Below are 12,770 nucleotides of genomic sequence, written 5' to 3' on the forward strand. Positions count from 1 at the left end.
GCGGGAATTAACACAACAAACGTGCACAGGATGGAGAGCCACTCGGCACCAAAGAGGCTGGGCAATTTGTCCAGCTCCTTTGTGCCTCATTTCCTCACCCATGAAACAGGGAAAGAACAATGTCTTCCCTCTGGGCCTCAGATGACCACTGCAGTGATCCTGTGATGCAATTAACATTAAAGACACTACACAAAGCCAGGGTGTATCATTTCTGAGGTGTGAGTTTCAAATTCCAAAGCTGGTTCCTTTCCAGGTATGTCTTGGCATGGCGGCGGCAGCAGGAACCACGGCAAAAGAGGAAAACCCCGCAGCTCTGATGTCAAACCATTTCCCTGAAATGCGGGTCCTTGCTATTATCTTACCAATGTTCTCCACCCTCACCCCCCTCTTTGAAAACAAATACACCTTCCACTTACAAACCAAAAAGAGGCAGAGTGATGGAATGGTACGTGGCAAGATTCTAAAGTCAAACGGCAGGGTGCCATCCTAGCTCTACCAGCGCTAGCTGTGTGACATTGGGCCTTGGTGTGCTCACCTCTCAAATGGGGATAACAAAGGTACCTAAACCTCATGGTTGTGGTATGGAATCAATGAGATTTTACACATACATGCACATACACACACACAGCTGTCACCTCGCTATCTGGTGGGGTGGGGTGGGGATTGGTTCCAGGACTTCTGAGATATCAAAATCTGTGAATGTTCAACAACGGCCCCTTATATAAAGTCATGTAGTGTTTGCATATAACGAATGCATAGCTTCCTGTATACTTTAAATCATCTCTAGATTACTTATAATACCTAATACAACATAAATACCTTGTACACCATTGTTATACAGGTTGGGCATCCCCAATCTGAAAACCCAAAATACCCCAAAATCCAAAACCTTTTTTTTCTTAAGATGGGGTCTCTCTACGCTGCCCAGGCTGTGGTGCAGTGGCCATTCACAGGCGCAATCATAACACACTACAGCCTCTAACTCCTGGCCTCAAGGGATCCTCCCACCTCAACCTCCCCAGTAAGATGAAATACGGACCTGCACCACTGTGCCTGGCTCAAAATCTGAAACTTTTTGAGGGTCAACATGGTAGAGGTGGGCAACTCCACACCTGACCTCATGTGATGGGTTGCAGTCAAAACTTTGTTTCATGCACAAAGTTATTTAAAATATTCTATAAAAGTACCTTTAGGCTATGTGTATAAGGTGTATAAGAAACAGAAATAAATCTCATGTTTAGACTTTGGTCCTGCCCCTAAAATAGCTCATTATGTATACACAAATATCCCAAAATCTGAAACGCTTCTAATTTTAAGCATTTGGGATAAGAGACAGGCAACCCGTACTGCATTAGTTTTTTTTCCTTGTGTTATTTTCTACTGTTGTATTATTATTTTTTGTTTTTTTTCCCCCAATACTCTCAATCTGCAATTGGCTAAATCTGCAGATGTGGAATCCATGGATCTGGAGGGCCAGCTGTGAGTCTGTGTAGAGCAAACGTGCAAGAGACAGTGAGAGTGCTTAGGACACTGCAAAGGCAAGCACTTGCATATTGGCCATTATTACTCATTTTTAATCCTGGCTCAGGGAAGAGAAAGACAACAAACAGAGTGACCAATACAACAGATGCATTTTTACAACTGTGATCCTCTGTCTAGACCCAAAACAGAGAACTGCCTTTGCAATACTTACAACTGAGGAAATTATGACAGTGAGAGAGATCAGACCTAACCCATTCCATCTTGCTTCTAACCTTTAAACTGTCCTTGTTCATTTCTGGGCGTAGGATGAACTAGCCTTGAGAAGGAATACAGTTTATGGTTTGACTCTGAAACAATACTGATAATAGCCCTTTCCTGAAAAGACCTCCTTCTTACCTGGCGACCAGTCTGCTTTTGCAGGATTAACAAATTAGCTACTTAGGCGGATCACGAGGTCAGGAGATCGAGACCATCCTGGCTAACACAGTGAAACCCCGTCTCTACTAAAAATACAAAAACTTAGCCGGACGAGGTGGCAGGCGCCTGTAGTCCCAGCTACTTGGGAGGCTGAGGCAGGAGAATGGCGTAAACCCGGGAGGCAGAGCTTGCAGTGAGCTGAGATCCGGCCACTGCACTCCAGCCTGGGTGACAGAGCGAGACTCCGTCTCAAAAATTAAAAAAAAAAAAAATTAGAAATTAAGGTTTAGGGGTCATGCGGCCTCTGGCTCCAAGAGCCTAAACCTCCCCAAATTGTTCCTGGAGATAACATCACTACTGTAAAACCTAAGATCAGGGCTTGAGATGTTCTGCAGACCCTGCACTCAATGGATCAGCTGACACCACCCAGGTGGTAATCTGGCTCAACCAGTTCTAAAATGCCACCGAGGAGCAGAAGACCCCCAAGATAACCTCACTTCCACCCCCTATATTTCCATCTCCAACCTGACCAATCAGCACTCCCCACTTCCTAAGCCCCTACCCACCAAATTATCTTTCAAAACTCTGATCCCCAAATGCTCAGGGAGAATGATTTGAATAATAGTAAAACTCCAGTGTCCCATACAGCTGGTTCTGCATGAATTACTCTTACGCCATTACAAATTCCTTGTCTTGATAAATCAGCTCTGTCTAGGCAGCGGACAAGGTGAACCCACTGAGCAGTTACAAACACTGGAGCCAGAAGGCATCCTAGACAAGCGAGACTAGTGCTGCTCGAACTCTGGGGAGTAAAGGGCCACTTTTTGTTGGCTTTTTTCCCCAATTCGACCAAGTTGTAGTCCTGCTGTGCAGAACCAGCATGCAGCTTGCTCCACGCGCAACTCCTCACGCGAGTTTAACACGCTCGTCTTGAGTGTTCAACACAATGTGTACAACTGGTTCTGCAGCAACATCAAATTCCTATAGAAGTTTCCAAGTGCTTCTATACTTTCCTCATCATGGATTGTAGAGTTTGTGGGCCTATGAACCACTTTGAAAGCACTGATCTAGGCTATTCTTTCCTCCTCTCTGCAATGCCATTCAATGGAGCAAGGAACTGCTGATGAATGGCAGAGCTGTTAAGTCTTTAAAAAAAAAATTAGGCCCAGGAAACAGTAGAAAACTCAATCCCAAGTGAACACTAGGAACTCGCAGAAGTAGGACAGAAAAGGGAGTGAAAAAGGGCAACTTCATCAACGTAGCCCAGCCGGCACTGACCACGCGTAGTCACACAGATCTAGAGATGAGAATTTACTTAGCACCAGCAGGGAGACCACAGCTTGGCAGCCCTTCCCAGGTGGCTTCCCTGACCTTGGGGCGGTCTTCCTTCCGCAGAGCCACAGCTTCCAGTTTGGCTTCGTACTCTGCTTGAACTTGGTCCCTCTTCTTTAATACACTCTGTGGGAGGCAGAGAAGAGAAGCATGTAACACTGAGTCCACAAAGGGGCCTCCCACCCCCAGGTGATTGCTGCTTTTCCCCCACGCCTCCCCAAATTGAGGCCTACCCCGGGCCCAGCCACGTGCTTCTAGGACAGTCTGGCCATGGCAGAAACTCTGGAGGAAGCAGGGGAAAGGAGGGAAGAGAAGAGAAGCACTCCTGAGGCTGGGGTTTCTAGTAAAGTAACTAAACCCTGATGCTGAAAGGAAAGAAATTCTAGGAAAAGGCAAGTAGGGGAAACAGCACCCATCCACTGTCGCACTGCTGGGAGGACTCTCCGCTTCACTGTGTGCAGCCAGAGCCCAGCTGTGCAGAAATGTGGAGCTTTGCAGGCTACAATGCTGGATGTTCTCTGAAATCTTAAAGGAAAAGTCTAAGACAACTCTTCACTCTTCAATTCAGTGAGTGGACCCCTAGCGGACTGATCTGTTCATTGAATCATTCATTAGCCACTTACTAGTCCTCTACTCTGATCCAGGTGTAAAAAGAGCAGAGAGATGCACTCCCTACCTGAGGGGTTCAGTGTGACAGAGGCTCAGACACAGTATGTGTCTGTATGTGCTAAAGGGGCTATACATGTGCAAGTCCAGAATTCCTAGAACCATGCAGCCAGCCCACCAGAGTGAAGGGTCAATGGGCCCCATGAGAGCCAGCTCAGGATGGGACAAGAGTGAGGCAAGCCAGGCACCCGGAGTGCAAAACGTAAGGAGACACTCCCTCTTTGGCCCATGTAGTACAACGCTGGCAACTGAGAGTGAATGCCCCCATAAATCTGTGCCCAGGGCTCCCCTCACTTCGTCTGAGCTCTGCTGCTATGAACCCACTAAGCAAAACAGAAAAGCTTCTAGCAGACCTTCTAGAAAAGTATCTGTTTCATCAACGGGTTTCTTTTTCCTTCCTTTAGTAGAATCACAAGTGGCAAACCAAGAGTGATGAGACCTTTCTTTTCCACTAACTCAAAAGAAATAAATTGCTATGAAAGTTTCTAATCAGGCACTTTCCCCATAGGGGACCTTCCAGCAGAGTGTGGAGTCAGGGCAGGAAGGAGTCACCCCCTGGCTAAGCACAGGCACCCCGTGTCCCTGACTGTGCTAAAATGTGACAGGCAACTGAAGAGTTGAGAGTGCTGCGGGTTCAACCTTTTAATGGAATGTGTCAATACGGGGAACCTCAAGTCTTCCTCTGAAAAGTTTGCTTTGAGAAGTATTTTATCAAGAAATGAAAATGAGGTTAAAATTACAATAATTTTCCGTCAATTGCCACTCAGCTGTCTCCTAAGTGCCCTGACATTTCCTCCCCACACTCATTCATCTTTGAATAGGAATATTTACAGTGCTGTTCAATGGAACTTTCTGCTATAATGGAAATGTTTTATAACCTGCACTAATTCAGGAACCACTGCCTCCTCGTGCCTACTGAGCACATGAAACAAAGCTAGCAGGACTGGGGAACTGGGTTTACATTTTTATTTCATGTTACTCTTTGAATTTAAACTTAAAAAGAACACATATGGCTAGTGGCTACCATACTGGATGACATAAATCTATAAAGTAAAAAAAAAAAAAAAAAAAAAAAAAAAAAAAAAAAAAAGTACTTTGTGGACTTCATATAGCCCAAAAAATAATCTAAATCTATTGGTCTGGTACCATCAGTAGTAAAAAATCCTCTTCTCTATGGACGTGCAAATGTGGTTCCCCAAGGTGCAATGGAACGGCAGGGTGGGGGCTGTGCAGGCTGCTTACCACTGGTGTGCACTTCCCTTCACAGGACGCCTAGCACCTTACTGGAAAAAACATCCAGTACCACATATCCAGACTAGCGCTTCCAGGAAAGAGCATGAGTTGTCCCAGAGACACACACTCCGTCAGTGTGGCAAGAACCTCCTAAGACAATGCCAGCACAGCCTGGGGGTTCCTGGGGGCACTGCTGGGGTTACAAGACCCCTGGGACTGTGAGGGGTTGGGGGGAGATGCATCAACCCCACTCAGCTACAATAGTCCAAAAGCGTCTCCTCTCCCCATGCCCAAAACAGATGAGGGAGTCTGTAGATCCAGCCATATCCCGCCCCAGTAGGATTTTTACTACTGATGGTACCAGACCAATAGATTTAGAATTTTTTTTTTGGGCTATATGAAGTCCACAAAGTACCTTTTTTTTTTTTTTTTTTTTTACTTTATAGATTTATGTCATCCAGTTAGCCTGGGCTTGCCCTGGCCCACAGGAGAAGCAGGGTCTCTGTCTCTCAGTGTTTTCCAGCGTGGCCAGAATGCTGCCCTCTCGCGCAGGCTGACTGGAGGATCCACCCTAACAGCCCTGCATCGCCGGACAGCACAAAAGGCTCCCAGCAACCCTGCAGAGGCGAACGCGCATCATCCCTTTTCTACAGATGAGGAGACCAAGGGACAGTGGCAGGCCTTGTTCAAGGCCACACCTGGCTCATGGCACAGCAGTGGCTCATTCAGGCTGTTTCCAGTATGTGGCTTCACAGCTGGCCCACGATCCAGCCACGCTAAAGGTTGGACAATGTGTTCTGAATCAAGACAAACTGCTGACGACCACCACCCTCACTGGGACACCTTTGCATGCTGTTGGTGATGTTCTGAGATGATGGGTCCCCAGCCCAGTCTCTATTGATAAAATTGGTCAAACCAGCCTGTGGCTCTGAGATGAGGCCCGAGCTGGCAGTGGGGTAAAGAGGCCAAGAGACCAAGCCAGCGTCTGCAGAGAGGCCCCTCCATCCTTGAATGACAAGCAGAAAAGAGTCATCATCTGAACTTCTCACGGAACTTTACAGGGATCGGCATCCCATGGATATGACACATCAAAAAGGCGAAGGGCACAGTGAGAATTTCCTCCTCACGCTTCACGCCACCTGCCCTCCTCTACACACCCATCCCCACGCTGCTTCTGCCCTGCCTTCATACATCTTCATTCATCTAGCCAGGGATGGGGATAGAGCAGAGAACAAATCACAAAACCATGTGGAGCTTATATTCTAGAGGAGAGGCAGACAAGAAGCAAGTAAAATATACAGTAGGTAGCTCTGGGTATTAGGAGGAAAAATAAAACAGGAATGGAAGGTAAGTACCAAGGGTTTGGGGAAGGCAAAATTGTACATAGGGTGCCCAAGGAGGGCCTCACGCTCACAAGGTGCCTTTTAATTAGAGACATGGAATAAATTCCTCTCGGACACTTATTTTTTTAAAACATTAGAACATTTTGTTGCGATTTCAAGTGGTCCTAATAATCTGGAACTTTACTATCTCTATTTTCCAGTGAAGAGAAGACAAATTACTTTTTCTTTTTTTTGAGACGGAGTCTCTCTCTGTCGCCCAGGCTGGAGTGCAGTGGAGCGATCTCGGCTCACTGCAAGCTCCGCCTCCTGGGTTCCCACCATTCTCCTACCTCAGCCTCCCCAGTAGCTGGGACTACAGGTTCCCCCCTCCCCCGCCACCACGCCCGGCTAATTTTTTTTTTTTTTTTTTGTATTTTTAGTAGAGACGGGGTTTCACTGTGTTAGCCAGGATGGTCTCGATCTCCTGACCTCGTGATCTGCCCGTCTTGGCCTCCCAAAGTGCTAGGATTACAGGCTTGAGCCACCGCGCCCGGCTGACAAATGACTCTTTAACAAATAAATTACAAGGAAAAATAAATGGACAAAGAAGGATTTTTTAATATTTAAGAAACATACCAATCAATGTATAGATCCTGTCTGGATCTCAATTTGGAAAAATAAACAGAAACTGTGTCTGAGACAAACTGGGAAATCTGAACACTAACTGGATATTTAAACATAATTAGGTAGTCCTTAAAAAAAATGCTTGTATTTTAGAGATACGTACTAAATGTTTCTGTATGAAATAATATGATTTCAGGATTTGTGTTAAATTAAACCACGGGGTGGGAGTTGGGAGCAGCGTTAGAGAGAGACAGAACCAGATGAGTCACGAGTGGGCGACTGCTGATGCTGGCTGGGATCCGCGCAGGATGGCTGGGATCCACATGGGATGGCTGGGATAGATGTGGGTTTATTGCTTTCACTCTATTTTGTGATATGTTTGAATTTTTCTATAATAAAAAGGCTAAACAATAGAAACATCCCATAGATGACATCTGTCATCCAAATGTTTGTAACAAATTAATAACAGTCATTAAGAGGTCTATAGTTACGTCATCCATGAAATATTAATCAAACAGCCTTTATCTACAAAGACAAAATGCTTAGAAGAGTTGGATGACAGATGCATTCTGTGGTTTGGCTTTCAACATCTGCACTGGATTTGTCCCAAGAAAGACCACAGTGGTCAGTATCTACAGGAAAGCGCAGCGTCCCTTCCCCACCCCCAGACTCTTGCACATGTCTTCCTCTGCCAAGGCTGTGGGCTCACAAACTATGGGAGGGGGAAAGGCAGAAAAAGAGCCCCAGCGCCAAAGGTCAGCAGCTACCAAAATGCCTCTTCAAGCCCACCAAGTTTTTCAGCTTCAAAGCTTTGTGGAAGAGGGACGCTAGGATGCAAGGCTGGAAGAGGATACCAAAGCAGCAGGAACAGCTCAGCCCCCGGTAGAGAACAGCAGGATGGGTGGTTCATATTCCTGAAGGCCAGGGCTGATGACCCAAGACCCAAGTGGAATTCATGTAGAGTAATGGGTGTTCACTAACAAAGAACAAATGAGAATAAAAATAAAATACCCACATAGTCCTGCGGCTTAGGGCAGCCCTCTAGAAGGGCACTTTCCTGCAGGCAGGAAAATGAGTCTGATTTGGTCCTAGTGATAGCACCAGCTCCGGTTAAATGACTGAGTTCAGGTTACCCCTTTCAACATGCTCCTTTTACGCACTCATTCTATGGAAACCAGGACCACCTGTGATTTAGATGTCCTGGGGCAATGTTGGTAATACTGAAACCACACACTACCCCCTCATTTTAAGAGATATTTTTACATACAATTTAGAAAATTTAAAGGAGGGGGAGAAGTCATACATAATCTCATCAGGCAGAACAACCAGTGATACATTATTTCTTCCCTTCTGGTCTTTTTCCTTGAATGGCTTCTTTGATACTTCCCATTTCTGTTTCTCTGCCTGCGCGCTTGTTATTCAGATGGTCTAATCCTCTAATTTTCATATTTTTTCCTCCAATTCTCTTTTGGTTTTTCTCATATGTGACATTCTTAACTTTTTCTTCTAACTCTTCTATTAATTTTTGTATTCCTATCATGGTTTTAATTTCCAAGAGCTCTTTGTTCTCTGAATTTTTAAAAATTATTGTTTTATGGCTGTGATATCTTCTCTTTTGGAAAATATTAACAATTTTTTTTTGTGGAAATGTTCTTCTCCATCAGTGTTTCATTCAGTAGGCTTTTTCTTCTTTGTTTTTACTTCTGATATTCATATTCAAATCTTCCCTTACATATCTGGTGACCCTTATCTGTCCACCCATCCAAGAGGGAAACTCCATGGAAATGGATTGAAAGCTCTCTGCACAGAGGGCTTGTTGACATTCTCCACAGGAGACTCGGCTGGGTCCTTTCACTGAGGAACCACCCTGGCTCTCCACCGCCAGCCAATATCCGTATCTGTGGGTCACTTCTCTTGGCCCATCCAGATTTTCTAGAAAAGGCTCTTTTCCTCCTTGCATGGAAGATCTAAGGCTGAGAGCCAAGCAGGAGAAGAGTCCCAACATCACTGAACACCCTCAAGTGTGCCTAGAGTCTCTTGGTCGAGAGAGGCCCCCTCCAGAGAATCAACCCCCAGTTCTGCCAAAATGGAGAAGGAAGTGGCCCCTGCGTGAGCAGAGAGGAGAGGATCGGAAGCTAGGATTCTTTTTTTTTTTTTTTTTTTTTTTGAGACAGAGTCTCGCTCTGTCGCCCAGGCTGGAGTGCAGTGGCCGGATCTCAGCTCACTGCAAGCTCCGCCTCCCGGGTTTACGCCATTCTCCTGCCTCAGCCTCCCGAGTAGCTGGGACTACAGGTGCCCACCACCTCGCCCGGCTCGTTTTTTTTTTTTTTTTTTTTTTTTTTTGTATTTTTTAGTAGAGAGGGGTTTTCACCGTGTTAGCCAGGATGGTCTCGATCTCCTGACCTCGTGATCCGCCCGTCTCGGCCTCCCCAAAGTGCTGGGATTACAGGCTTGAGCCACCGCGCCCAGCCGGAAGCTAGGATTCTTAAACAGACTCTAGATTTATTCTTCTCTTCAGCTCTACCTCAGTCCCAGAGGGGCGTGGTGCTGCCAACTCTTGACCTTTTTGGAGGGTTCCACGGTGTAAACCAGGTGACTTCTCAGTTTTTTCCCCCACTGTCGGTTTCAAAATCAGCTTGAGTCATTTAGTACTTACCAAAATTGTACTGCTACTGCCTCCTTGCCTGTTGCTCTTGTCTGTGGGCTTGTGACTTTTTTTCAAAATCCTTTTAGTGTCATTTTGGTGAAGTTTAAATGTGTATTCAGTCTGCCATTACTGGGAATCTCAAGTTTTCATTTTAATATTTTTCTAAATCCTTTGAAATCATGTATATTTCACATCCTGCTTCTTCACATTATTTTAGCTGCAAGAAATTGGCCACTCTGTATAATCTCTTTTGTTCAGGAAAGGGGACATTTTTTTCCTGACAACTCAATCTTCAGATCTTCATTTCGGTTTTGGAAAGGCACCGGAAATGGCCAACCTACAGCACCAACTGGTCGCGTTCCCGGAGCTTGACTCATTAGCGCCACCTTGTGGCCCTGTGGGGAAGAGGTGGGGAGGCTGAAGAAACCTGACAATTTAAACCGGCTTTTGAAAAGGACTACCCCGGAATGTTGTCCAAGTTATCTCCAACTGGAAGACAAACTTTGTCTTTAAACCAAAACTTCTGCATCCACATCTCACACTTGTAATCTTGATTACAAACAATGTCCATATTATTAAATCCAACAGATATATTTTGCTGCTTCTTAAAACATTTATCTTGGCTTCATGGAGGCAATCCTCTACTTCTTCCCTCCTGCCATACCAACCCTTCCTTCGTGGGCTCCTTTGCTACTTGTTCTTTCCTCTTAAGATGACAGACCAATAAATATTACCACGCCACAGGCGCAGGCCTTGACACTCTACGCACCTCAATCACATCTCCTCATATGATCTCCATCGGTCTCAGAGATTTAAACACCATTCATATACTAATGACTCCCAAATTTCTATTCCCATTCTGGACTAACTCATAACCAACTGCCATGACATCTCCACTTTAATGATTAGGGGGCATTCTGAACTCCACATGCCCAAAACAGTGGACTCCCAACTGCTCCAACCTGTTCCTCCCTGGATCCTCCCCGTCCCAATAAACAGTACTGCTATCCACCCAGCTGCTAAAGCCAAAAACCCCAATTCCTTTCTTATTTTGCATCACTACAGCAGCAAGTGCCATTGGCCTGTCATCCAAAATATACCCCAAATCCACCTACGTCTCTACCACTGCAGTCCAGGCTCCACCACCTAGTTTTCTGCCCGTGGCTCCCTGTGACAGCCTTCTCAATGGCCTTCCCAACCACCACTCTCATCCTCTACAATCTATTCTCCATACTGTAGCACCAGTTGTCTTCTAAAAGTAAAAATCACATCCTGTCATCTCCCTGCATAAAACTAAATGGCTTCCCTTCTAGTCCTTAGAATAAAGTCCAGACTCTTGCTAGCCTTTAAGTTGGTCTTTAAGATGCTACTGCATTTGGGAGGCCAAGATGGGTGGATCACGAGGTCAGAAGTTCGAGACCAGCCTGACCAACATGGTGAAACCTCTGTCTCTACTAAAAATACAAAAAATTAGCCGGGTGTCGTGGCGCGCACCTGTAATCCCAGCTACTCAGGAGGCTAAGGCAGGAGAAATGCTTGAACCAGGAGACGGAGGTTGCAGTGAGCCGAGATCACGCAACCGCACTCCAGCCTGGGCAACAGAGTGAGACTCTGTCTCAAAAAAAAAAAAAAAAAAATGCCACTGCAGGACCAGACTCCTACCTCTCTTTGACCTCACCGCTTACCACTTACTCCTTTGCTCACCGGGCTCCACTCACACCAGCTTTTCTGATCTGCAAAGACTCTGAGCTCATTTCAGCTTTCAGACCTTTGCACTGGCTGCTCCCCTCTACCTAAAATGCTCTATCCTCTGACCCTTGCACAGCTCATTCCCATATGTCATCCAAGTCTCCAGCCACAGCCTTCTTCATCCACTCTTACTTCAGACCCTCATCCCACCCCAATCATTCACCAAGACCCCTGAGATAAGCATGCGCATTGACATAAATCTCTTAAAAATAAGATGTACAATGTGCAATCATTGTATATTTGTAAGTGTTGCAAATTTACCAAATTGTCCAATTCGATTACGTACTTGCTGACCACCTTCTATGGATAAGGCAGTGTGGGAAATAAGATGGTCCTGCCCAAATCTTCATGAATAAAGCTTCTCCAACACTTGGCCTGGTCATGACAACGCTAATACTCAAAAGGCACTGCCAGAAAAGTGGTGAGGACTTCAAAAGGGTCTCTTTCAGTCCATCGCTGCCCTAATTTCATTTTCCATACACACGGTTTACAGAATGTGAAATCCTATATAAGGGCTCACCTGTGGATGTCTGCAAGGTATTTAACTCGAGTCTGGGCTTAAGGGTAACTAACCTTTGTACCCTCCTGTCCCCCACACACATAACCTTGTGACACATGCCTTCAACTGTCTTTCCAGTACAAGCTGTTCTCATTGTTCACGGCTTAAACTCACATTGTTCCATTTGTTCTGAGTGCCTTGATAATGACCCTATTTTTCTATGCTCTCTGCCTCCAAAGGGAACAGAACATACCTAGCCACAACTGTCCTGAAAGAGATACAACTAGAGGCCAGGCTTCAAAAGCCTGAAGTCACCCAGTTTGCCTCTTGGCAAGTAGTAAACACACAGCTACAAGCTGATTGGTCACTAAGGAGTATAGTCCTGTGGCCATGCAACAGAGAAAGATTTACCCACAAGGGTCTGTTTCTTCGTGTCAACCATGAGCAAATGAAACAGATGATCCTAAATGCCCTTTCGAACTCAGAGAGGAACCCCAACCACAGCCCCACCAGGACAGGACTTAGATGAGCCCTGGCATTTTCCCATCCAGGGATGGACCAGCCCTCCACCATGTCAAATTCCTAAGGCACAGACCACTACCTCCAAATGATGAAGACAAACATTCACCATTAGGTTCCCTCAAGGCCATGATGAAGATAGACTGACAGAACCTCACCACACCAGTAACTCCTCACCAAAACCAACCTAGGACTTTCTCAGCTCTGAGGACCATTCAGCAGCTGATGAAGAATGGGCCACAGGACTGATGTGGGGGCTCAGGCCTGTAATCCCAGCACT

General features: G+C 45.8%; 1 protein-coding gene across 1 annotated transcript in view; it reads right to left on the reverse strand.

Annotated features, from left to right (window-relative positions):
- SNX30 (sorting nexin family member 30) overlaps positions 1–12,770 on the reverse strand; it is a 124,983-nt gene that overhangs the window by 22,681 nt on the left and 89,532 nt on the right. The window contains exon 7 of the mRNA XM_001099477.5: positions 3,271–3,357. Coding sequence (XP_001099477.3) covers positions 3,271–3,357 — 87 coding nt within the window. The remainder of the gene's footprint in view (positions 1–3,270; positions 3,358–12,770) is intronic.

The sequence above is a fragment of the Macaca mulatta genome, chromosome 15, assembly GCF_049350105.2.
Source record: "Macaca mulatta isolate MMU2019108-1 chromosome 15, T2T-MMU8v2.0, whole genome shotgun sequence".
Lineage (NCBI taxonomy): Eukaryota > Metazoa > Chordata > Mammalia > Primates > Cercopithecidae > Macaca > Macaca mulatta.